Genomic DNA, 27,736 nt, shown 5'->3' on the forward strand with positions numbered 1-27,736 from the left:
AGATCTGGTGACTGTGGAGGCCATTTGTGTCCAGTGACCTCATTGTCATGTTCAAGAAACCAGTCTGAGATGATTCCAGCTTTATGACATGGCGCATTATCCTGCTGAAAGTAGCCATCAGATGTTACAGGATACATTGTGCTCATAAAGGGATGGACATGGTCAGCAACAATACTCAGGTAGGCTGTGGCGTTGTACCAAGGGGCCCAAAGAGTGCCAAGAAAATATTCCCCACACCATGACACCACCACCACCAGCCTGAACCGTTGATACAAGGCAGGATGGATCCATGCTTTCATGTTGTTGATGCCAAATTCTGACCCTACCATCCGAATGTCGCAGCAGAAATCGAGACTCATCAGACCAGGCAACGTTTTTCCAATCTTCTACTGTCCAATTTCGATGAGCTTGTGCAAATTGTAGCCTCAGTTTCCTGTTCTTAGCTGAAAGGAGTGGCACCCGGTGTGGTCTTCTGCTGCTGTAGCCCATCTGCCTCAAAGTTGGACGTACTGTGCGTTCAGAGATGCTCTTCTGCCTACCTTGGTTGTAACGGGTGGCGATTTGAGTCACTGTTGCCTTTCTATCAGCTCGAACCAGTCTGCCCATTCTCCTCTGACCTCTGGCATCAACAAGGCATTTCCGCCCACAGAACTGCCGCTCACTGGATGTTTTTTCTTTTTCGGACCATTCTCTGTAAACCCTAGAGATGGTTGTGCGTGAAAATCCCAGTAGATCAGCAGTTTCTGAAATACTCAGACCGGCCCTTCTGGCACCAACAACCATGCCACGTTCAAAGGCCTCAAATCACCTTTCTTCCCCATACTGATGCTCGGTTTGAACTGCAGGAGATTGTCTTGACCATGTCTACATGCCTAAATGCACTGAGTTGCCGCCATGTGATTGGCTGATTAGAAATTAAGTGTTAACGTGCAGTTGGACAGGTGTACCTAATAAAGTGGCCGGTGAGTGTATGTGCTGCATCTGTGATGTGTATATGTTGTATGTATATACGGTGTATGGCGTCTGCATATACGATATGTGTGTATATATGCTGTGTGTTTGTAAATGTCACTGTATGTGTGTGTGTATATGCTCTATATGAGTGTACATGAGTAAAGGGAAAGAAAGTTCCTGCTCACCTTCTGATGCACATGATAGACCATGACTAAGCCCGCTTAAGGGCGAAACGCGTAGGTCGCTTTACTTGGACCCTCACACCTATGCTATCTGCCTATTCTGGATTTTAACGGCATTCAATAAAGAATTTTTGATTTTACTTGCAACATCCCTGAAAGCGCAGACTTCGTTTGTTCGTTTGGAGTGTACATAAGTGTATGAATGTGTGATTGTAACTTGCATGTGTGACTATACAAATATGTATAATTTTTAAGTGGGAAGGGGGGCCCCATGCCGAAGCCAGCTATGGGGCCCTGCCACTCCTAGTTATGCCACTGGAGGGGGGCTAAGACAGTTCCCTGTAGACTGCAGCCAGTGCACATGGAAAGATGTGCAATGAATACTTTGTGTTGTTAGTAGCAACAGGAATGTGATACACAGATTTATATTCTAGAATTGTAGCTTTTCCAAGTGCACTGGGGACGGGGGTTGTCCTCACTGCATTGAACTGCGCCCCCTCTCATTCTTTCTGCTCTGAGTAACAGCAGTAGCAGTGGTTACTTAGTGTTGCAGATGACAAAGCTCTGTAGTTGTAGTGAGAATATTCTGGAAGTAATCTAGTTTGATCTCTGTATTAAAGGGAACCTGACACTGCCAAACCCCACAAAAAACCCAAACAATTCCTTATAGGTGACAGTATTTGATGTGTAATGGTGCCAGTGTGGCTCCTCTGTGCTTCGGCACAAAAAAAGACTTTAATTGTCCATCATTTTCTTCTGAGATCCGAGCTCCTCCCGGACCCTCTGACTAGTAAAATCTGCCCCTCTACATGCCCCTTGTCACAGCCTCTGGCTCCATGTCACTACAATTTGGTATGAAAATTCTGCGCATGCGCAAGTATTGTCTGCTGCGCCGGCTGCAAGTGAGAGACAAACGTCACTGCGAAGAACTGTTAAACCAAATTGTAGTGACATGGACCCGGGGACTGGGAGAAGGGGCTTGACTGGATCCAAGAGTTCTCCTGTCTATTTGACTGGATCCAAGAGTTCTCCCGCCGACTTGAGTGGATCCAAGAGTTCTCCCGCCGACTTGAGTGGATCCAAGAGTTCTCTCCCCTACTTGACTGGATCCAAGAGTTCTCCTCCTTGACTGGATCCCAGAGTTCTCCTCCTTGACTGGATCCCAGAGTTCTCCCGCCTACTTGATGGGATCCAAGAGTTCTCCCACCTCCTTAACTGGGTCTATGAGTTCTCCTGCCTCCTTGACTGGATCCAAGAGTTCTCCTCCTTGACTGGATCCAAGAGTTCTCCCACCTACTTGACGGGATCCAAGAGTTCTTCCGCCTATTTAAATGGATCCAACAGTTTTCCCGCCTACTTGATAGAATCCAAGAGTTCTCCCACCTCCTTGACTGAATCCAATAGTTCTCCCGGCTTCTTAACTGGATCCAAGAGTTCTCACGCTTCCTTGACTGGATCTCATAAGAAAATGATGGACAATACAAGTTTTTTTTGTGCTGAAGCACCAATGCGAGGAGCCGCACTAGCAGCATTACACCACAATTACTGTCACCTATAAGGTACTATTTGGGGCTTATTGTGACCGGTTTCCTTTAACTGCTATCTTTCCGTGCTGGATGACTCCTCCATAATTTCCTACTACCCTCTTTCTTTCTGTGAGTTTTCTTCGTCCTTTTACCTTTCTCCTATCCTCAGTCTCAGTTCTTGTGTTTTATTTGAACCAGAAGAGGCAGCAGCCCGGGGCCACCGTGACTTCAGTGCCTCATTCTGGCCTCATTAGATTCATTTATAGGAATCAGAACTGAGAAGAACATCATGTGGGCCGTGCAGCATTTGTAGGTCTGGGGGAGGGAGGAGATGGATGGAAGAAACCTGGCATGTTGTGATACCACCTGCTCACAGCATGGATCCCGCTCGTCATCCAACCTCTCCTTCATCTGTAGACTGGGAATACAGACGACCTACATTACCAGACCTAGTACCTGTGCTCCACGCTCTCTATTCTTTCCTCCATCCCTGCTTATCTCTTGGTCCGTTATCTTTTGGCATTTTACATTCCTTCCTTATTCCTTCTTTTCTCCTTATTTATAGTCCTGGATTATACAATGTCCTTGCTCCAATTTGTCCATGCCCTTTTCTCCTTCCCAGTCTCATCCCTTTGATCTTCTCCCAGCCTTTATATACTTTCTCTCCAGATATCTACTCATTGCTTATGACCTCCTCCCATTCCCTTCCCCTATTCTTTCTCCACCTCCTCCATTCTTCTTTCCTACTTAACGCGGCACGATCATGTACTGTGCTGCGATTCACTAAGTTTGTGCGCACAATATCCTGCATGTGTCGCTTTCCCGCTCAGGTCCGCCGGAGATCACCTTTTTCTTCCCGGTGTATGTAAGTGCATTGTCATGCGACACAATTTGAAAGTGAAATCCCACGATCAGTTTGAATCAGTCGGATGGTTCGACGGGCCGCCCCCCGATTTTTGTCGCACGAAAGCAGCACAGCCGCGTCGCAATCCGATTGCGTGCAACACAATCCCCCGCTAAATATCTTTCACAGCCGTGCAAAACCCGAAAATGTCAGAAAGTCTGACGGAAAGTAAATAAGCCCCAATAACTTTCTATTTTCTACCTACTCCTTACTAGTCCATTCACTCCCCCATTCCCCAATTATCCATTCTGTTCTCCTACTCTTCTCTTCCCCTGACCTACAAACCTCCTTCTCCAGTCATCTCGGTCTTCTTACATGTTTCTATATGTCCTTCACTCCCTCATTCTCACCTTCCCAGCTCATGCCCTCTCATTACTCATTTCCACCGTGCCTTCTCATCCATCTTCCCCACCTCCTCAGTTTTCTCTTCTTCACTCCTGCATCTTCCCATCTCATCTTGTCTACCTTCTAACCTAATAATTTATTCTCTAATAATTCATCTCCTCCGCATATTTCACCTTTTCTTCTTTCCTACTTGCCCTTTCATTCTTCCATTCAGTTCTCTCTCAAACTCATTCTTACTTTTCTTTCAGCCTTCATCTCATCACTTTATCATATCATCCTCTCCAACCTCTTTCCTCCTCACCAGTTTCTCGGTTTCCTTTACTCTCTTATACTATATTTCTTCCTTACTCATCCCCGCTCTCCTAACCTTCAAATCTCTTACCAACTCATTACTTATTCCCACCTTACCTCCTCCTCCATGTTCTCCACCTCCTCAGTTTTCTCTTATTATTTTGCACCTTCTAATTTCTTCACTTCATTCCCATCCAATCCTTTGCCACTTAGCATCTCATCCGTCTCCTCTACCTTCTCACTTGTCTTACCTTTCCTTCTCACCATCTTGCCTCTTAAATTTCCTGTTCTGTTCCTCCTCCAGCTCACCTTTACTTTTAACCTTTTCATGAGCACTTAATCTATTTGTTCCTCCTCTCCACCTTGTCTATTTCTTCTTTCCTCCTTATTGATTCCTCCTGACGCCTTCTTTTTCCCTCACTCTCCATATTATGATATTTCTTCAGAACTCATTCCCTTTTACTCTCCTTCTTCTCTCCTTCCTATTTGTATGTCTTCTTATAACCCATTTTCTCCATTCTTTTTTTCTACATGTCTATTTATCCTTTCCCTCCACCTCGTTCCACTCTTCGATCACCTTCACTGACCCTTGCAGGGCCTGTCTTGCATCCATCCTCTCTTCCCGCTACATCTGTCAGGGTCGGGCCAATCCCGCCTTACACTCTTCTCCCAGACACTCCAAATTATTTGAGCATGCGTGCACGTTTGGATAAGAAAAGACAGAAGACTGAAGTTCTGTTTTATCTTAGGTTCATGCTCTTAACTTGCCGAACAGAAAAAAGAGATGAACTGTGTTTATTTCCTGATTACATAGCTTCTTATACCCATAGGGAAAGGTGTGGTCACATACATTAAAATCATTGTAATTGGTTATAGCTAAGCATATATGTCTGGCCCCCGGCTCTTGCTGATTGGTCTTCCAAAACTAGGCCTTAGTTGCTATGCCAGGGGAATTTCCAGTCACCGTTGTCTACAGTAAATTGACCACTAGTCTGGATGCTGATGCTATTCTTATCAAACATCTGCTTTTCCATCTTCTGCTTTCCATCACAAGACTTGAGTTTCGCTGACAATTGCATGTCTGGTTAAAACTGATGTAAGGGAAAAGCTCTGTATTTCTCAACAGACAAAGTACAAAATATAGGGCAAAGGGCACATGTATACAATCATAAAGCATATAATTATTATGGACACATAATCATTACTTTGACCCTCACAATTCCCCCCTAAATACTGAGCTTTTCCCTACACTTCGCTGCGATTCGTTTTTCCTATAGGCTGTCCATGTGGTGGGAGAGGGGAGTGGATTGCTTCACTGAGTCATTGACCCAACGTGCCCTTGTGACACCAGGATCAATTTCCCAGCACTAACCTTACTAACACATGGAGTCCTCCTTCTTTCCCTTACACTAAAGCTTCCACTATTGGGGAGGGGGCTAAGTATTCCGAGATCACAATGGTAGGTAGGTCATTTATCGGGGAAGAATTTGGGTGTTCCAGAACTGGAACATCAGGCTGTTCTGACAGAACTGAGATCTCAGGCAAATCGGGCAGAGTTCTATTTCTCATGGACATATAACAAACAGACTGTTTATCGATATTCGGAAAAACTCCTTTAGCCTTGTTATTCGCAATTTTCTTGGCCAACCTCTTGTATAATGGTATACAACAACATAAGAGAAATAGAGCCAGGATGAACATCCCGAGTAGTACCAATCCTATCTGTTGGAAAAGGGCCTTCCACCCTCCTGTCCAGCTAGTAAACCATGCTGCCCGGGAGGTATCTACCCCTGCACAAGCTATGCATCCGACTGATATGTTGTGTGCCTTTACAGTATACCTTTCCCATTCTAACCATAAGTTCTCTCTTGGGACAACCTGAGTTTCCATAGAGAAAACCTCTTCCCATTTTAACCCGGGAACTGGTATTACCTCGCTTACTTCTTTCTGTAGTTCTTGATCTGCTCCTGCTATGTGATTTACTGGGGCACTTGTGGGTCTCAATTTGGCGTCCCGCAATTCAAACATCCCAAGCTTCCCATTTAGCGTCCCCCTGTAGCATCCTAGCACATATTTACCTAAATCTCCTGGGGAAGGCATCGTAATGCTTATAAACAAAGGAAGACAGTTGCCTGGGTATTTACATGATCTAGTTGGGAACCCCCCCAGATACAGAGTCATCCGATCAAGAAGGGATTTGCCATGTTTGTCTGTCCTTGCTAACCCTTCTTGGGGTCGATATCCCCACTTTTTCCCTGTGTTCCACCCTACATCTGACCATGAATTGCAGTTCTCATTTCCGGGACGGGTTACGCAAATATAAAACTGTGCTTCACCCTTGTACTGGTATGATGGATCCCATCTAATGTCCTCTGTCCCTCGACAATCTACGATATCACAAAAATCAAAGAAATACTCTTCATACGGGGCCGTGGTATGTACCCAAAAGGTTGTGATTTGGCAATTATCTGTGATTATTAAACAACTTAAACAGAAAAGGATATAGAGCTTCATTTTGTCTTCCCCTTGCAGTGTGACGCGTGCATCCAGGTGGGTTTCCCTTCAAGTTTCACCGCTGTAGGGGTTACCAGGACCACTGTGTAAGGTCCCTCGAATCTGGGTTGAAAGCAATCTTTCCTAATATGCTTCTTCACATACACTTGATCACCTAGTTGGAAGTTATGGACCATGTCACCTGATAACTCTGGAAGAGAAGCAACAACTGCAGCATGCAGATTAGTTAATTCCTTGGACAATTCAATTACATATTGTACAGTCTTATCATGACTTTCAGACAATTCCTGTTTACTTATCACGGGAAAAACTGGTGGTTTGCCAAACAAAATCTCATAGGGGGTGAGACCATGCTTGGCCTGGGCAGTGTGTCGGACATGATACAGAGCAATGGGGAGTAATTCTGGCCAGGGGAGGGGACTGTCCTGGGTCATTTTGAGCAATTTGTTCTTTAGGGTACCATTCATCCTCTCTACCTTTCCTGAGCTCTGTGGGTGGTATGGTGTATGCAGGCCCAAATCTACTCCCAACATATTCCATAATTCTCTGAATATCTGAGAAGAAAAAGCAGGGCCCTGGTCTGACTCTATGACTTGTGGCACCCCAAATCTGCAAACTGTCTCAGTGATCAGTTTCTTTGCTGTAGTTTTTGATGTCATGTTAGCTACTGGGTACGCCTCTGGCCATCCGGAGAACATGTCTACTACTACAAGTACATATTCGTGTTTTCCCTCCTTGGGTAGCTGGATGTGGTCCACTTGGATCCTTTGAAATGGGTATTCTGGTCTGGCAAGGTGTTGTTGGGGTACCTTTGTCGTAGGGGCGGGATTGCAAGTGGCGCATACGGTACAGGCCTGGTTGTATGCAGCAATGGCAGGTCTGATTCCTGAGGCGTAATAGATTCTCTGGATGCAGGCATAGGCTTGGTTCTTTCCCCGATGTGTGGCTCCCTTGGTGTATCTATATAAACGTTGTCATCTAGGTGCTTCTCTTAGACCTTCAGAATCCTTTGGGATTCTCTACCTTTTCTTATGTGTCTGCTCAACCTTATCCCTGGGGATCACGAGGAAAGAATGCACAAATCTTATCACCGTACACTAACCTTCCCAGCCTCTAGGCCTGACCTGACTCTCCTATCCCCACAAATCCTGTACATACCAGACACTGCTAATACAGGGTTACCTGTGCTGTCAATGTTAAAAAAGGTCATTGTCTTGTTGCACCAACCATAGGTAAAGTCTCCTACCCTGGGGGCATCCTGGTTACAGTGATAGTCATGGTTGGGGTGTCCCTGAGCATACAGTCAGTCAGAAGAGACCAGCTAGCAGGAAGAATAAGTAAGTTTGCAATAAAAAAACGTGCCAGCATGCTGGCTTCCCTCCTGCTTCACAGACGTGGCATTGGTCAGCAGGACTTGGAAAGGACCGTCGTAACAAAGCTCCAGACTCTCTCTCTAGTGTCTCTTTACCACCACGTAGTCTCCAGGCTCCAGGTTATGCGTCCTGAGGTCTCTGTCTGGATCTGAAAAAGGAATCAGAAACACTTTTGCGGACCTTTTTCAAGGCCTGGCTCAGCTGTGTGGCATATTCCACCTGGTTTCCTGCCATCAGCTCTAGGGTCTGTGGGAAGTAGGGGCCTAGTCTGGGTGCGCAGCCAAAAAGTACTTCAAAGGGGGCAATCCCATATTTCTGTTGGAGGTGGTCTTAACTGAATGGTGGGCAGCAAGAAAGCACTCGCCTGTTCTACACCCAGGAGGGACAAGGTTTCAGGTCTTTACCTGTCCAGTGAAGTGGGTTCTGCGACTGGGCTCTATGGTCTCTGGAAGTCCAAACCTGCAGAAAAATCTCACTCACCAACTTCTTGGCTGCGGCTCTGGCAATAGCCTTGGTCATGGCAGAAGCTTCTGGACACCCTGGAAAGAGATCAATGCACACAGGCACGTACTCCTACGTACCACTTTTTGGTAGCTGGATAAAATCCATCTGCAGTCTTTGGAAGGGATACAGCAGCTTGGGTGTCACCTTCTGTGGGGTCTTTTCCACCTTACCCGGGTTGTGGCGGGCACAGACTATAAAGGCTTTCACTAGTCTAGTGACAGGGGTAGCAACGCCCGGGCAAACCACTTACGGTTTATGAGCACTAGCATGGCCATTTTGGATGTGTGTGTGTCTGTGGGCTACTTGACTTACTGTCGGGTGCAGGGCTCCTGGCAGGCACACCCTCTCTCCCAGCATCCAGGTCCCATCGTCATCTGGGCTCCAGCTTTCCTCCACACTTCCTTCACTTCTGATGACTCTCGGGCCACCAGGGACTGGAACACCTGTGGATCAAACTTTTAGCTCAGAACTCACCGCTGAGACTTCAGGACAGTCTCTGGGCTCCATCTGTGCAGCTGCCTTCACCATCCCGTCAGTCACATCCTTGCCCTTGGCTTGTGGAGTTACCAAATTGTGTGTGCTTTTGCTTTTACTATCCCCACCTCTTGTGGAAGTAGGAGAGCATCCATGAGCTCTTTACCCAGCTTGCCATGCTTAAAGGGGGTCCCTGCAGAGGTGAGGAAATCTCTAGCCTTCCATAAGGGTTCATAGTCGTGTTTAGACCCCAGGACTATACCTTGAGTATAGATGTTTGCCCTTTTACCTTCCACCAGCTGTAGCAATTCCCAGAGTGCCATCACTTCACCTCCTGCGCTGACCTGTGTGGAGGGAGTGGTTCTGCTTGTACTACCTCATGTGCGCCACTGACCACTGTATATCCAGTGTAGAACCGTATGTCTTCTCCTGCAGACCTGGAGCCATCTATGAGAAAAAAAACTCAACATCTGGGTTAATCACCCTTCTCTCCCCCCCCCCCCCCCCCGAATCCTGGAAGACTGGTGACAGAACGGCAGGATTCAGAGCTGTGCACCTTATCAGTGTATCCTGGGGCATCAGGAGTGCACACTGGAGTCTGAGCTGTCTGGCCTTTCTTCAGATGTTTAGGCTGTACTTGGGTGAGGACACTGTGCACGGTAAGTGGGGTTTGCACTGTAACTGAGTGATCTAGGGTCTAGGATCAGCTCACTGGCCTTGCTGAGCAGATTGCTGGCTGCAGCTACTGACACATGAGGGGCTCCCCTCACGACTGAGTCTAACCGGGCCTAATAGTGGGCCACTGGGGAGGCCACCATATTCCTGGGCTAAAACATCTATGGCATGGACTGAATACTCAAAGCGAAATAAAATAAAATGTCTGGTTCAGTGGAATGTGCCTAGGGCCGGGGCAGACAAAATTTACCAGTTTAGGGCTATGGAATGCATCAATTGCCTCCTGACTAAGGGCAAATGGGGAAGAGGCAATTCAGTTTATCAAGGGGCAACATCAGGCTGGAGGCAGCAGACCTTATCCTAGGCTGCAGGAACTGGCCAGTCCTAGAATCATGTAAAGAGGCTCAGGGCCTCGGGGCAGGGGCACATTCTGGACCACCAGCTTTCTTTCCTCTGTCAGGTGTCTGCCTGTGTCTGAGAAGCAGTGGCCTAGGAAGACCACCTTCTCCTGGCAGTACCGGAGTTTGTCTCTGGAAACTTTTCAACCCTTCTGGAACAGAAAACACATAAGGTCAATAAATGCATCCTGGCAAACAAAAACAGTAGGTCCTCCGCATACTGAAAAGGAGAACATCCAGTAAGGGGCTAGTCTGCCAGTCTACTCCCTGTAGGGCCGTGGGGTATTTGCTGGGTGAGTTTTACCCCCCTTGTGGGAATCTGCATCAGATATACTGGAATACTGAACTGGTAAAGGCAAATAGGTACTGGCAATTTTCATGCAGGGGCACAGAAAGGAGAACATTTGCCAAATCAATAACAGTGAATAATTTGTCACTCTCAGGGACTGCTGCCAGTGTGGGACACTCATTAGCAGCTTGGAAATCATGGACCATCCTACATGTATGTTGTTCTTTCTGGGTCTTTTTCTTGACTGTGAATGGGTTAAAATCATCACTGGGCTTATTTGACAATAAGAGATGCTGTCTGGGGGCATGTACTTGCTGACGTCCTTGTTAGTTACCGCCCCCCTATTAGAATATGGCCACTCACTTTAGTCACTTCAGTAATGTCTCCTCCCAGCAAGTGGAAGCACGCCCCCTTGAACTGGGCTCCTCCGGAATCGAAACTTTTGTCAGTCATACTTTGGTGTGGTCTGTGAAACACTGATCTCAGTTTCCCTCTGTCGCCCCCCCCCCTCCTTGTAATCTTGCACTTGCAAAGTCACTGATCGCTTCAAGACCAGTTCTCAGACACCAATTACAAGCAGCTATGGAGAAATTTAGCCCTCAAGAAATAAAATCTCTTTTTCTCAAATTCTGTACACATCAAAATCTCTAAAATGTCCCTTATCACCTGTCTCTTTCTCAACGGGCACTCTGAAGAATTCCTGTCACTCTGTCCTGGTGTCCGTCTGTCAAAGTCAGAGGCTCTAAGTGTCTATTTGAAAATCTGAGCAAGTTTTTTTTTTTTTTTTTTTTCCTCTCACCGTCCTTTTAATTCTAATTCTTCTAATTCTTATCATGACTCCGCCCATTCCAGGTTTTATAAACCACACACTGTACAGGTCCACCCTTCCGAACCGGGTTGGCCGCCATTATAGGGCTGTGGCTGGGCACATGGCACTGTCGCCATTTTGGTTCTGCATTTCACATCTCTATCTAAAAGCTTCACATATCCATATAGCACTTCCGCTTTTGTTGAACAATCATCTCCTCGCACTTCTGACCATCCTACAACTTGCAATGCTCTGACCACTCTGTAGTGAGCCTGAGCAGCTTCCAATATGCCCTTATCTTCTAACACACCTCTACTTGTGGTTAGAATTTTGCTTCCACACTGAAGGCTGCAGCCTTCCCTTTGAGGGCATATCAACATACTTGTACAACCTCACACAATTATTAACATACTTTTTTCCTTCCCTTTTTTTCAACAAACCTGACTGCAGTCTCTGCCCCCTCGGGGAGGGTATGCACTTTCTTAAACACACCTAACATCATGTTCTAACAAGGTACACGTTAGTGTAGCTACTCACTCAACGCAGGGGCCCCGGCTCACCGTCGTGTGTCAGCAAAATAACAAAGTCCCTAACCTACCCGACCTCTGATCACACACCCGTTAGAGCTATTAATTAGCTCATAAACCGTGCTTCCCTCGGTACCTCAATCAGCCGGTCTCCTAGTGAGCCAATGCTATCTTCTTTCCGGTCTCTAACCCTAGACCACCTTAATTCCCTCCCCCCGTATAAAATAATAAAAACAATAGAAACAATCCGGACACGTAACCAGTGCCCAATATCCCCAGAACAGAGGATGTCAATCTGTACTATTCTCAGTCCGCAAACTTCCTCCCCAGCTTCTACAGAAGGGGGGCAGAGACTCTATATGTCACAATGAAGCCTTTTACTTTCACTTTCCACCCAAAGGTCTGACTCAGTGCCTGAGAGAATGAGGCGTGGTGATTCAGTGACACACCATAGGGAAGTGTCACTATGTATCAGTTCTGAACCATCCCAGCGATCACCGTAAAGAAAAATGAGTCTCACCACTCAGACAATCAGCCCTTAGACCCGAAAAGTATCAGAAGCTACTAACTTATTCCACACCAATGATCACAGGGAAGTCCAACACATATATAATATGCATCAACTTACCGTGATTCAGTGAGGCCGCGGTCCTCTATTGGTGTGGACAAGCGTTCGTCCTCCGTCCTCTGGTTCGGGTCCTCGGGTGTACGGTATCAGCGGGGATGGCCCCACGTTGGGCGCCAGCTGTCAGGGTCGGGCCAATCCCGCCTTACACTCTTCTCCCAGACACTCCAAATTATTTGAGCATGCGTGCACTTTGGATAAGAAAAGACAGAAGACTGAAGTTCTGTTTTATCTTAGGTTCATGCTCTTAACTTGCCGAACAGAAAAAAGAGATGAACTGTGTTTATTTCCTGATTACATAGCTTCTTATACCCATAGGGAAAGGTGTGGTCACATACATTAAAATCATTGTAATTGGTTATAGCTAAGCATATATGTCTGGCCCCCGGCTCTTGCTGATTGGTCTTCCAAAACTAGGCTTTAGTTGCTATGCCAGGGGAATTTCCAGTCACCGTTGTCTACAGTAAATTGACCACTAGTCTGGATGCTGATGCTATTCTTATCAAACATCTGCTTTTCCATCTTCTGCTTTCCATCACAAGACTTGAGTTCTGCTGACAGTTGCATGTCTGGTTAAAACTGATGTAAGGGAAAAGCTCTGTATTTCTCAACAGACAAAGTACAAAATATAGGGCAAAGGGCACATGTATACAATCATAAAGCATATAATTATTATGGACACATAATCATTACTTTGACCCTCACACATCTGCTACTCAGAACGTCCAAATTTTACTCATCCATCTTCTCGCCCTTACATGTCTCCTTGTCCCTTAATCTTACCTGATGTGGGTTTACATGCTACAGTATAGAATGTGACATTGCAAAGCCGGTATTTCTTCTGCTGATGATCATGTTGCTACTCATCTTAAAGCATTTGAAAAGAAAAATAGTAGTTGTCCTTCTACCTTCCTCTCCTCTTTATGTCCTCCTTGCTCCATGATCCAGCAGTGTTGTCGTCCCATCTCCCTCTTTATGTTCTCGTCACATCCTTGTACATCATACCGTCCCCTCAGTCTATATCTAAATGACTTCTTGTGTCTCTCAGATTTGTGATGTGGAATGGCATCATTATGCTCTGAGCCTTGAGTTTCCTACGGTGGCTCTGTATGTGGACGGAGTGACGTACGACCCTGCGCTCATGCATGACAATGGAGCTCTTACACCTCCCAAGCGCCAGGCCAGGATGATGATTGGTGGCTGCTGGACAGGTAAGGAGCGGTGGAAAACGTGTACAGAAAATGGACCAAACTGTTTACGACATAACAATAGGAGCTGACTGGAGGGTCTTAAATGGGCCCCAACTTATTCCCATGCCTCATTCTTCCCCTTATCCGGATTACTCCTCCCTTCATATCTGCTCATCGCTCTTCGGATTGGCGACCAGTTTCTCCCAGGCTCTTTAATTTTTTTGCAAAGTTTGTTGCAAGAATCTCACTGAGAGGTACCGCCCCCGAGGACAAGATTTTCACTGAGAGGTACCGCCCCTGAGGACTCAAACTGTATAAATTACATGAAGATTATACAGTCACAAGCATACATTTTTGTTTTGTTTGTTTTTGTACAGATGAGAAGATTTCGGTAAAAGTCAACGATGGTGAAACGTCAAGAACATCAGGTACAACATCACATCACCTCCTGTAAACATACATGTGAGGGATTAGACTGAACCCCCAAACTGGAAACCATTGGTCCAGTGCATAAAGTGATCATAACACAGTATATATACAACATACAATATTTTACCATTTTGTATCCACAGATCCCACTCAGACTGATGTGTCTCCATGATAACAGACAAATGTTGTGTAGTCTGATCCTGCGGCACTACTCCCATATATCTGTCTTACTATACTAACAAGTGTACATAAACATTCAGCGCAAGACAGATGGAAGAAGAAAGCAATGACTGAAGGCTTAGACTACACAGGTCTGGCTGTTGTCTGTTACCATGGAGACATATTGCATAGAAACTGTAGAACCAAAACAATCATATAGTTTTTCCTTATAAAAACCTATTGGGATTCTTTTAATTTTTTTAATTAGATACATTAAAAACAAAAAAATTGTAAGAGGAGGTGGAAGTTACCTTCTGCGGGGGTCCTAATAGTTGGTCAACTGGAGATTTAATGGACCCTTTATATGTGGATCCTGACACCCACTTGATGTATAATTTTTTTTGGAGAAGTCCCCAGCCATCTTTTGTAATCTATACCTTGTCCTCTGCTGACGTTCTATCCCTCTCCTGCACCAAGGCTCCAGTGTTGGCCGCTTCCTCCGTGGTTACGTCTCCGGCCTGTCCTTGCGGCTCGGTCCAGTGGATTCTCGGGAAGTGATTGAGTGTCTCTATGCCTGTAAGGAAGGCCTGCAATACACCGACTTTGACAGCTTGGGGAAAGGCATGAAGGTAACACTTCTGATAGGGGGTTGGTGAATGTCTTATGATGGATTATTGTATCTATACCTATAGTATATACAGGAACTGTGGGATAATCCGGGGACAATGGTGCAAACGAAATATCGAACTGAGAACATTTCATATTTGTCGTAATTTTTACTTTTAATATATGATTTATATTTTCCAGTCTCTCCATATTCCACATAGTGACATTAGAGGGTTTAGTCCATCACAGTCTCTGCACAGTGTCTGAAGTTGTAAGTCTCTGGTACAGGGTTTAATACAGGTGGTCCCCTACTTAAGAACACTCAACTTACGACCCCTCTGGATATTGGTAATTTATTGTACTTTAGTCCTAGGCTTCAATAAACAGCTGTAACAGATATCACAGGTGTCTGTAATGAAGATTTATTGTTAATCCTGGTTCTTATGACAACCCAACATTTTTAAAATCCAATTGTCACAGAGACCAAAAAAGTTCTGGCTGGGATTACAATGATAAAATATACAGTTCCGACTTACATACAAATTCAACTTAAGAACAAACCTACAGACCCTATCTTGTATGTAACCCGGGGACTGCCTGTACACTTGAAGGTTCTGACATGGTCACATTCTCATGCATACAGTCCTTAAAGTCCTTTGGAAGGGGTTGTCCACTTTCAGCAAAGAATTGATATCAATAAAGTTATACAGTTTTCCAATGTACTTTCTGTAAGAATTCCTCATGGGTTTCTAGATCTCTGCTTGCTGTCATTCTATAGGAAGCTTCATTGTTTACTTCCAGGTTGATAAACACTGGATCTGGTCATGTGATGTCACACAGGGGCACAACTTGTTATCACAGAGGGTAATCAGAGCTTTGTGATATAACAAGCCGTGCACCTGTGTCACATGACATGATATAACGAGCAGTGTATCTGTGTGACATGACATGATATTACAAGCCGTGCACCTGTGTGACATGACATGATATTACAAGCTGTGCATCTGTGTGACATCACATGACCAGGGATACTACGAGCAGTGCGCCTGTGTGACATAACATGACCAGGGATATAAGAGCTGTGCACCTGTGTAACATCACATGACCACTAGTTGTCAGCACAGCACTAAGTATATATATATATGTATATAATGAACTAACCTATAGATAGGTATAACGTGCCACATATCAGATGATAGTCCATGGTGGGATGCTCGCCAGATGAGGGGGTCCTTGCCACCCATTGTATGGGACAAGATACTTATTATTCCATTTTCCCTCAGGTTCATGTGAACCCTGCTCAATCCCAGCTGAGCCTGGAAGGGGACGACGCGCTATCCTTCAGCCGAGCTCTGCAGCATGTAGAATACCTCAACTCCTTACAGTTTCCAACACCCGGAGTAAGACCCCTAAAACTGCAGACAACAGTCAGGTGGGTGCATTGTATCATGAAAATGAATCCTATACCTTTAGCCTTTACCCCAGGGCATCTACACCCGGGCAAACAACAGCATTCATGATTAGGATTGTGGACCCCTGATAGTGTATACATAGTATAGACGACCTTCCTCCAATAGGTAAATATCTGTTACCACCACTAGGAGGCATTGTGCACGTGGCTTCTATTAAAGGGGTTTTCCCAAGAAGAAAATTCTCTCAGTGTGCTGAGACCCCACAGATCACGAAAACGAGGGGTCCTTCAGCTCCGTCAGATCAATAGAGATTAATGGAGGAGAACGGTCATGCACGGCTGTCTGCTCCATTAGTCTTACGAAGCGATGAGGGGTCCAATGGAGGTACGTGGGTCACCATTGGACCCCTCCTTTTTCGTGATCTGTGTTGGTCTCGGCACTGAGATCCCCACTGATCAGCAAGTTAGCCTAATTTTTCTTTGTGGGAAAACCCCAATAAGGTTAATGGAACATGTCTGCAGCTTCATACACATCGCCCTCTAGTGGCAGCCACGAGTCAATAGCACAGTGCTATGTTTAATGCTGCTGATTTCTCACATAGAAAGCATTGCTCATTCATATAATTTAAGATCTTAATGAGCTTCGTGTCTCTCTCCAGGTGTCTCACTGATGAAGGATGTCTCACGGTACCAGATCTAGATGGGTACCTTGTGGTTCTGCAGCCAGATGCCCCACAGGTCCAATTGGCAGGGTCCCCTCGATCAGCACACCCTGTATCTGACTTCCAGGGGCAACTGGGTGTTCCCATCTTTCCAGACCTGAGGATTACCTGCACCGTTTCTCATAATTTACCTCCTAACAAGCTGGAAAGAGCGCCAAGATCAGGTGGGTGACATGTCAAAATCCTTGACCCACTGTTGTCTTTTGACTCAATGTTGTCAGATTTCCTTCCAGATTAGCATGAAGCCTGCATGACTACATTCCCTCTGGGGTGTCCTCACACTGCTGTGAAATAATCATAGAATGATGAAATTTTCCTTATAGGACCTTAGATTTCCTCTTGTTCCTCTCTATGTCCAGATGTGCAGTCTCCAGATGGAATAGAGTGCGCCCTGGAGAGATGTGAGATTGGAGTGGTGGGGGATGATCTGAATTCTGAATATGAGAGCCTGTCCCTAGATGTCTCCTCTGCATGGCAGCGCGGTCTGGAGACAGAGAACAGCTCCAGGAGTCTGCGAGTTACAGGTAATGAATGCGCCTCCCTAACAACATCACATAATAACCAGAACTCATAAAGCATGGAAGCCCTGACCTGCATGTCTCATCCAGGTGTACAGAACGTAGCAGTGTACGAGGACATCCTCCGCAGTGTCAGCTACCGCACAGGGGCCCGGGCCACATTGTATGCACGGAAATTTCATGTATCCTGCAGTGAGATGAATGGAAGATATATCAGCAACCAGCTCTATACTGAGGTATGTACAGATTATACAGTATCCTTAGACAGAGGGGAATTTACAAAACTATAACTACTATAATACTGCCCCCTATGTACAAGAATATAACTACTATAATACTGCCCCCTATGTACAGGAATATAACTACTATAATACTGCCTCCTATGTACAGGAATATAACTACTATAATACTGCCCCCTATGTACAAGAATATAACTACTATAATACTGCCCCTATATACAAGAATATATCGACTATAATACTACCCCCTATGTACAAGAATATATCTACTATAATACTACCCCCTATGTACAGGAATATAACTACTATAATACTGCCCCCTATGTACAAGAATATATCTACTATAATACTGCCCCCTATGTACAATAATATAACTACTATAATACTGCCCCTATATACAAGAATATATCGACTATAATACTACCCCTATGTACAAGAATATAACTACTATAATACTGCTCCCTATGTACAGGAATATAACTACTATAATACTGCCCCCTATGTACCGGAATATAACTACTATAATAATGCCCCCTATGTACAAGAATATAACTACTATAATACTGCCCCCTATGTACAAGAATATAACTACTATAATATTGCCCCCTTTGTACAATAATATAACTACTATAATACTACCCCCTATGTACAGGAATATAACTACTATAATACTACCCCCTATGTACAGGAATAAAACTACTATAATACTACCCCCTATGTACAGGAATATAACTACTATAATACTGCCCCCTATGTACAAGAATATATCTACTATAATACTGCCCCCTATGTACAATAATATAACTACTATAATACTGCCCCCTATGTACAATAATATAACTACTATAATACTGCCCCCTATGTACAAGAATATAACTACTATAATACTGCCCCTATGTACAGAAATATAACTACTATAATACTGCCCACTATGTACAAGAATATAACTACTATAATACTGCCCCCTATGTACAAGAATATAACTACTATAATAATGCCCCCTATGTACAAGAATATAACTACTATAATACTGCCCCCCTATGTACAAGAATATAACTACTATAATACTGCCTCCTATGTACAAGAATATAACTACTATAATACTGCCCCCTATGTACAAGAATATAACTACTATAATACTGCCCCCTATGTACAAGAATTTAACTACGATAATACTGCCCCTATGTACAGGAATATAACTACTATAATACTGTCCCCTATGTACAAGAATATAACTACTATAATACTGCCCCCTATGTACAGGAATATAACTACTATAATACTGCCCACTATATACAAGAATATAACTACTATAATACTGCCCCCTATGTACAAGAATATAACTACTATAATACTGCCCCCTATGTACAAGAATATAACTACTATAATACTGCCCCCTATGCACAAGAATATAACTACTATAATACTGCCCCCCTATGTACAAGAATATAACTACTATAATACTGCCCCCTATGTACAGGAATATAACTACTATAATACTGTCCCCTATGTACAGGAATATAACTACTATAATACTGCCCCCTATGTACAGGAATATAACTACTATAATACTGCCCCCTATGTACAAGAATATAACTACTATAATACTGCCCCCTATGTACAAGAATATAACTACTATAATACTGCCCCCTATGTACAAGAATATAACTACTATAACACTGCCCCCTATGTACAAGAATATAACTACTATAATACTGCTCCCTATGTACAGGAATATAACTACTATAATACTGCCCCCTATGTACAAGAATATAACTACTATAACACTGCCCCCTATTTACAAGAATATAACTACTATAATACTGGCCCCTATGTACAAGAATATAACTACTATAATACTGCCCCCTATGTACAAGAATATAACTACTATAACACTGCCCCCTATGTACAAGAATATAACTACTATAATACTGCCCCCTATGTACAGGAATATAACTACTATAATACTGCCCCCTATGTACAAGAATATAACTACTATAATACTGCCCCCTATGTACAAGAATATAACTACTATAATACTGCCCCTATGTACAAGAATATAACTACTATAATACTGCCCCCTATGTACAAGAATATAACTACTATAATACTGCCCCTATGTACAAGAATATAACTACTATAACAATGCCCCCTATGTACAAGAATATAACTACTATAATACTGCCCCCTATGTACAGGAATATAACTACTATAATACTGCCCCAATGTACAAGAATATAACTACTATAATACTGCCCCCAATGTACAAGAATATAACTACTATAATACTGCCCCCTACGTACAAGAATGTAACTACTATAATACTGCCCCCTATGTACAGGAATATAACTACTATAATACTGCTCCCTATGTACAGGAATATAACTAATATAATACTGCTCCCTATGTACAAGAATATAACTACTATAATACTGCCCCCTATGTACAGGAATATAACTACTATAATACTGCTCCCTATGTACAGGAATATAACTACTATAATACTGCCCCCTACGTACAAGAATGTAACTACTATAATACTGCCCCCTATGTACAGGAATATAACTACTATAATACTGCTCCCTATGTACAGGAATATAACTACTATAATACTGCCCCCTATGTACAAGAGTATAACTACTATAATACTGCCCCCTATGTACAAGAATATAACTACTATAATACTGCCCCCTATGTACAGGAATATAACTACTATAATACTGCTCACTATGTACAAGAATATAACTACTATAATACTGCCCCCTATGTACAAGAATATAACTACTATAACACTGCCCCCTATGTACAAGAATATAACTACTATAATACTGCCCCCTATGTACAAGAATATAACTACTATAATACTGCCCCCTATGTACAAGAATATAACTACTATAATACTGCCCCTATGTACAAGAATATAACTACTATAATACTGCCCCCTATGTACAAGAATATAACTACTATAACACTGCCCCCTATGTACAAGAATATAACTACTATAATACTGCCCCCTATGTACAGGAATATAACTACTATAATACTGCCCCAATGTACAAGAATATAACTACTATAATACTGCCCCCAATGTACAAGAATATAACTACTATAATACTGCCCCCTACGTACAAGAATGTAACTACTATAATACTGCCCCCTATGTACAGGAATATAACTACTATAATACTGCTCCCTATGTACAGGAATATAACTAATATAATACTGCTCCCTATGTACAAGAATATAACTACTATAATACTGCCCCCTATGTACAGGAATATAACTACTATAATACTGCTCCCTATGTACAGGAATATAACTACTATAATACTGCCCCCTACGTACAAGAATGTAACTACTATAATACTGCCCCCTATGTACAGGAATATAACTACTATAATACTGCTCCCTATGTACAGGAATATAACTACTATAATACTGCCCCCTATGTACAAGAGTATAACTACTATAATACTGCCCCCTATGTACAAGAGTATAACTACTATAATACTGCCCCCTATGTACAAGAGTATAACTACTATAATACTGCCCCCTACGTACAAGAATGTAACTACTATAATACTGCCCCCTATGTACAGGAATATAACTACTATAATACTGCCCCCTATGTACAAGAATATAACTACTATAATACTGCCCCCTATGTACAAGAGTATAACTACTATAATACTGCCCCCTATGTACAAGAATATAACTACTATAATACTGCCCCCTATGTACAGGAATATAACTACTATAATACTGCCCCTATGTACAAGAATATAACTACTATAATACTGCCCCCTATGTACAGGAATATAACTACTATAATACTGCCCCCTATGTACAAGAATATAACTACTATAATACTGCCCCCTATGTACAAGAATATAACTACTATAATACTGCCCCCTATGTACAATATTATAGCCGCTTTATTACACCAATGCCTGTAGAGCTGTTACTTTCTCACACAGATCAGCCTCTTATGTCTGTACGGCTATTATCATTGTGCTGCGGTATTATATTGTACCACATCCCATTACATGTAATATATCCTCAGTAAGGAGATTTATACAGGAGGGCTGTCGCCATATAATACTGTAAGGGACATTGCTGTATAGCGGATTCTGCAATGTGATATAATATTGGCTCCCTGCTTCTTCAGATCACTCAGAAAACAGGGCTCATGTATCCTTCAGGTCAAGTGTAGAAGATGATCCCAGAATAATGTTGTCTTAAAGGGATCTCAAAATCTGCCTCTTCATATTTAGACAATACCATCCACTAGTAGTTAAAGGAGATGTTTTAGAAGGTGCGACCATCCAGACTGCAGCCAATGTTAAAGGAAACCTACCACCACAGAAGTACCTATTACCCCGGTGGCAGGTTCCTCTAATGTATATAGATGTATAATTCTTTTGTGGCCCTGAAATTTTAATTCCCCCAATATGCAAATTTCCTAAAGCGGCTACTGGGGCGCGGAGTAGCCAGAGCTGAGGCTACACAGAAGCTGCACGCACTTGTCTGCGGAGGTGGGTTCTGCGCATGCGCAGTAGCTCCGGCTTCAAAGTCGAGACTGCATAGCCGGCGCTCTGTGCATGCGCAGAAACCAGTTTGCAGACGACTGTGTGAAGCTCCTGGTTAGTAGCAGCAGGACTGTAATATATGGATTTATATTCCAGGATTATCGCTTCTCCAACTGCACTGGGGACATGTCCTCACACTGCTATGCTCTGTGCAGCCAGTGTTAGGAATTGTCCTTTAAGAGATATGTAATCAGACCTCTGTAGAGCTAAGAGCACAGCAGTGTGAGGACACGCTTGGGAGAAGTAACTACAATCCTGGAATATAATTGCATATTCACAATCCGGCTGCTGCTACTCCCAACATTTTGCTATATGTACTGTATGTATAGTGTGTGTATATATATATATGTTCTCATTGAATCTCTCCCCATAGGTTGACGTGTTACATGGGATTCACGCCGTGTCGCCCAGTCACCTCCTATCCGCTCAGCAGTTTATCCACAATGCACACCAGGCCCCAGCCGAGTTATCCGGACACGCACTGGTCAGCGCCAATCGCAGTTCAGGTCGGTGGAATTGCACACATGATCTACACCCACTGGTGACCATCACCCACCCACAATAATCTCTCCCTCCTCACAGTGTTCCCTGGCGTTGCGATGGTCATTATCGTGGTCTGTGTCGGTTTCTTGGCCCTGATTGTTACACTGGGGCTTTCGAGGATACACAACGTGAGGCAAAGAGGCTCCGAGGGGGCGGAGCTAGAGGCAGCCAATCAACGTGACCCATTCTGGGAGGACTCTGCAATGACTATAACTGTGAACCCAATGGAGGTGAGTAGATGCACATCAATATGACATAGTCAGGAAACATAGTACAGAAAGTTTTGCCTTTTTTTCAGGATCTCTACTTGCTGACAGTGAATGGAGATTGTATAGTTTACAATTAGAGGCTGAGAACCTCCACTGCCCTCCACGCGGTAACATGTTGCGATTTGGTTGCGTTTTCAAACATGTGGAATTTTATTAACACAAATTGTTTTGGAATTGTGTTTTGGAAACAAAAATTTTAACGGTAATGTAATTAGGCAAATCACCTCTCCTCAGCTGTAGGAATGAAAACGCAACCAAAACGCAATGTCTGACAACGTGGAGGGCTGTGGAGGGCTGTGGAGGGCTATGGAGGGCTATGGAGGTTCTTTATCTGTAAGGGCGCGTTCACACGTTGCGTTTTGACCTGCATTTAAAACGCATATACAACAGCTGAGGAGGGGTGATTTGCCTAATTACATCACTGTTAACATTTCCGTTTACAAAATGCATCGTAAACTCGATGTTAATGCATGCGTTAACATTGTGTTAACAAACATAAACGGTAATGTAATTAGGCAAATGACCTCTCATCAGCTGTTGCGATGCGTTTCAAACGCAATGAAAACGCAACCAAAACGCAACGTGTGAATGCGCCCTAAGGGTGATGCCACACATGGCATTTTTATTCAGTTTTTGGTCCATTTTTAGTCCGTTTTTCCCAATTCTCTTAATAGATAAACAGGTTGTAAGCAGCCAAATGCACGGTAAACTGCCAAAAACGGACTGAAGACTGTTTAAGGGCGCTGTCCCACGTTGCGTTTGCAAACGCAGACGCAGACAAAACCGCGCCCACCGAGGCGGTCCGCGGTCCGATCGCATCGGCGTTTCTATGGAAACGCCTGCGATCGGGTACGAGCCGCCGGTGTTTTGCATTAAATTAATGCCTGCCCCGGGCACGGTTTTGGCTGCGTTTGCAAACGCAATGTGGGGCAGCGCCCTAAAACATGCCAGTATAGTTTAGGGTGATGCCACACATGGCGTTTTAAACCCGTCTTTGGTCTGTTTTTAAGCTTGCGTTTTTGAGAACGCATCCGTTTTTGATGCGTTTCAATTAAGATAATTGGTAAAACCTGTCAAAAACGGATGCGGTTTCCAAAAACGCGAATGCGTTTTTTAACAGACTGCTTGAAAATGGACTAAAAACGGGTTCAAAACGCCACGTGTGGCATCACTCTAAGGCCGGCGCCACACGTGGCGCTTTGTCTGCGCTTGCAAACGCAGACAAAGTCGCGCCCACCGGGGCGGGCCTAGGCCCGATTGCATCGGTGTTTCTATGGAAACGCCTGCGATCGGGAACTAGCCGCCGGTGTTTCGCGTTAAATTAATGGGCGCGACTTTGTCTGCGTTTGCAAGCGCAGACAAAGCGCTACGTGTGGCGCCGGCCTTAGAGTGATGCCACACGTGGCGTTTTGAACCCATTTTTAGTCCGTTTTTTATTGTTTATTTAATAAAAAGTGATTACATTTTCCATCATACTTTCTGTATCAATTCCTCTTGGTTTACTGTATCTCTGCTTGCTGTCACTCTATAGAAAGTTTAATTGTTTCCTTCCAGTGGACAGAAATCCGACCATGGTCACACAGGTGCACGGCTCGTTATATCACAGAGAGTAATCAGAGTTGTGGGTTATAACGAGCCGTGCACCTGTGTGACCATGGTCAGATTTCTGACTACTGGAAGTAACATAGAAGCTTTCTGTAGAAGAACAGCAAGCAGAGATCTAGAAAACTGTGAGGAATTGATACAGAAAGTAAATTGGAAATGTGTATAACTTTTCATTATACAAACAATAACATTAATTTACCGAAATGGGAACAGCCCTGTAACCATACTTGAGGTAAAACCTCTTGTGTGTGCTGAATGCTAATAGCTCTAGCTTCAGCTGTGTGATAGCAATCACTATGCATCCTATGACTAGGCCAGGACTTGCCTGTGTAATGCGGCTGCACACAGGGGTCTGTATTATGCTCACGTGTGAATTGTCATGTGCAGTGTTGTCATGGAGACCATACGTCGATCCAGTCGACCAAATAAACCAATATTCACACGTATTCGCCTCTCTTCGTGCTGGGAATATTGATGATGATGTTCATTTCACTCCAAAAAACAATCTGCACACAACATTGCACCTGAGGGCGCGTTCACACGTTCCGCTAGCGCCGCGTTCCTAACGCGACGCTAGCGCACAGGGGGCGGAGTTTGGGGCGATCGCATATGCGCTTCCAGAGAAACGCATGCGACCGGGTTATTAATCGCATGCGTTTCCTGGGAAACGCATATGCGATCGACCCGAGCCCCGCCCACTGTGCGCTAGCGTTGCGTTATGAATTCGACGATAGCGGAACGTGTGAATGCGCCCTGAGAAAAACTCAACAGAAGACGTGTTGACATGGAAACCTTTGAGTAGTGCAGCCGCTAGCGCACAGTGGGCGAAGCTCGGGCCGATCGAATATTAATAACCCAATCGCATGCGTTTCTCTGGAAACGCATATGCGATCGCCCCAAATTCCGCCCCCTGTGCGCTAGCATCGCGTTATGAACGTGGCGCTAGCGGAACGTGTGAACGCGCCCTCAGGCCTTGGGCCTGTAACTTTCCCGGGTCATATCTCCGCATAGAAGGGAGATAATTACAAGCGGTTTTCACATTTTTATTAGGGTGATGCCGCACCTGGCGTTTTAAACCCGTTTTTCGTCTGTTTTTAGGCAGTCCGTTGACAGGTTTTACCAATTATCTTAATTAAAACTGGTCAAAAACTGATGCGTTTTCAAAAAACATACGTGTTTTTCAAAAACGGATACGTTTTTTAACGGTCTGCTTAAAAACGGACCAAAAATACGGGTTCAAAGCGCCACGTGTGGCATCACCCTTACATGTTCTTAGGCCCTGTTTCTTTTCCATTCCTCTCTCTTTAGTCTTTGCAGTCTCGCGGTCTGGTCCCGGCACAGAAATCATCCGCCTCAGAGAAAGAGGAGCCAGAAGAGGAGTCGCGTTGAGAGACGTCTCTTTTACCAGCCGTGCATCTGTGTACTTCTCGCTTATGTGTCATCCCCACCATTGTCTGGTGTGTATGCCACATCCTGACACGACTGTGCGGCGCGTGCCACGTGTGACTGCGCTCTAGTGCTACTCCTCCCACACTCTAATGAGTGCAACACATAGACACTCAGCCTGGGACACGTCCCACCGACGTCTCCTCTCTATGGAGTGTGTGTCACAGCCTGGCTGTCTCTCTGAGAGCGCCACCCACCCCGACACTGGCTGGGTTGTGTATTACGTCCACAATGTCTGTCATTCCGGACGCCTCGCCCTCTCCCGCACCTCCCTACGTTTATGTCATCATTTCTCAGGGGAAAACTCGCCGCCTCCTCTCCTCCATTCCGTGTTTGTAACCGTCTCATGTGATGTTTTTTACATTATGTCCCTGAGAGGCTGCTACCGATTCCCTTCTGGTCAAATAGGCCCCGCCCCTCCGACTCGTTTTCTGGGGGTTCAGCTTCACTTTAACCACAAAGACTCAAATACTGAGAGTGACACCTCAATGGAGGAAAAGTCCACAGAAATGGCTGATAACCCATAGATGGTCCAAAGCCGCTCATCTCCCCCCACCCCATCATGTTTTTTTTTCATCCAGACGTCTCCTTTTGTTCCTATTTAAAGTGTTACCCCCTCCCTGTCTACCCCAACCTCCACCTCGTTCACGTCTCTGCCCCTGTGACGGGGGTGTTCGGATAATGGGGGTCACGACAATGAATGAAATAACACTGATTTCTGGTATAAATATATATAAAACTATATATAAAAAATATATAGAAAACACAATGGCTCCAAATGGTTTTATTAATGGGCATCATGACTGTATGTACATACATCTTGTATTATATTCCAGAGCTGCACTCACTATTCTGCTGCTGGTGCAGTCACTGTGGACATACACTCACCGGCCACTTTATTAGGTACACCATGCTAGTAACGGGTTGGACCCCCTTTTGCCTTCAGAACTGCCTCAATTCTTCATGGCATAGATTCAACAAGGTGCAGGAAGCTCCTCAGAGATTTTGGTCCATATTGACATGATGGCATCACACAGTTGCCGCAGATTTGTCGGCTGCACATCCATGATGCGAATCTCCCGTTCCACCACATCCCAAAGATGCTCTATTGGATTGAGATCTGGTGACTGTGGAGGCCATTTGTGTCCAGTGACCTCATTGTCATGTTCAAGAAACCAGTCTGAGATGATTCCAGCTTTATGACATGGCGCATTATCCTGCTGAAAGTAGCCATCAGATGTTACAGGGTACATTGTGCTCATAAAGGGATGGACATGGTCAGCAACAATACTCAGGTAGGAAAATATTCCCCACACCATGACACCACCACCACCAGCCTGAGCCGCTGATACAAGGCAGGATGGATCCATGCTTTCATGTTGTTGACGCCAAATTCTGACCCTACCATCCGAATGTCGCAGCAGAAATCGAGACTCATCAGACCAGGCAACGTTTTTCCAATCTTCTACTGTCCAATTTCGATGAGCTTGTGCAAATTGTAGCCTCAGTTTCCTGTTCTTAGCTGAAAGGAGTGGCACCCGGTGTGGTCTTCTGCTGCTGTAGCCCATCTGCCTCAAAGTTCGACGTACTGTGCGTTCAGAGATGCTCTTCTGCCTACCTT

General features: G+C 44.4%; 1 protein-coding gene across 2 annotated transcripts in view; it reads left to right on the plus strand.

Annotated features, from left to right (window-relative positions):
• Positions 1–26,884, plus strand: part of CLSTN3 (calsyntenin 3) — a 45,367-nt gene extending 18,483 nt beyond the window's left edge. For both annotated transcript variants that reach the window (XM_072130848.1, XM_072130849.1), the window contains exons 10-19: positions 13,438–13,600; positions 13,957–14,007; positions 14,645–14,796; positions 16,057–16,205; positions 16,844–17,070; positions 17,266–17,430; positions 17,515–17,660; positions 22,626–22,758; positions 22,835–23,025; positions 25,978–26,884. In XM_072130848.1, the coding sequence (XP_071986949.1) occupies positions 13,438–13,600; positions 13,957–14,007; positions 14,645–14,796; positions 16,057–16,205; positions 16,844–17,070; positions 17,266–17,430; positions 17,515–17,660; positions 22,626–22,758; positions 22,835–23,025; positions 25,978–26,058 (1,458 nt within the window). In that variant the 3' untranslated portion in view covers positions 26,059–26,884. The remainder of the gene's footprint in view (positions 1–13,437; positions 13,601–13,956; positions 14,008–14,644; positions 14,797–16,056; positions 16,206–16,843; positions 17,071–17,265; positions 17,431–17,514; positions 17,661–22,625; positions 22,759–22,834; positions 23,026–25,977) is intronic.
• The last annotated feature ends 852 nt before the right edge of the window (positions 26,885–27,736 follow it).

This window comes from Engystomops pustulosus, chromosome 11 (assembly GCF_040894005.1).
Source record: "Engystomops pustulosus chromosome 11, aEngPut4.maternal, whole genome shotgun sequence".
In the NCBI taxonomy this organism is placed as follows: Eukaryota; Metazoa; Chordata; class Amphibia; order Anura; family Leptodactylidae; genus Engystomops; species Engystomops pustulosus.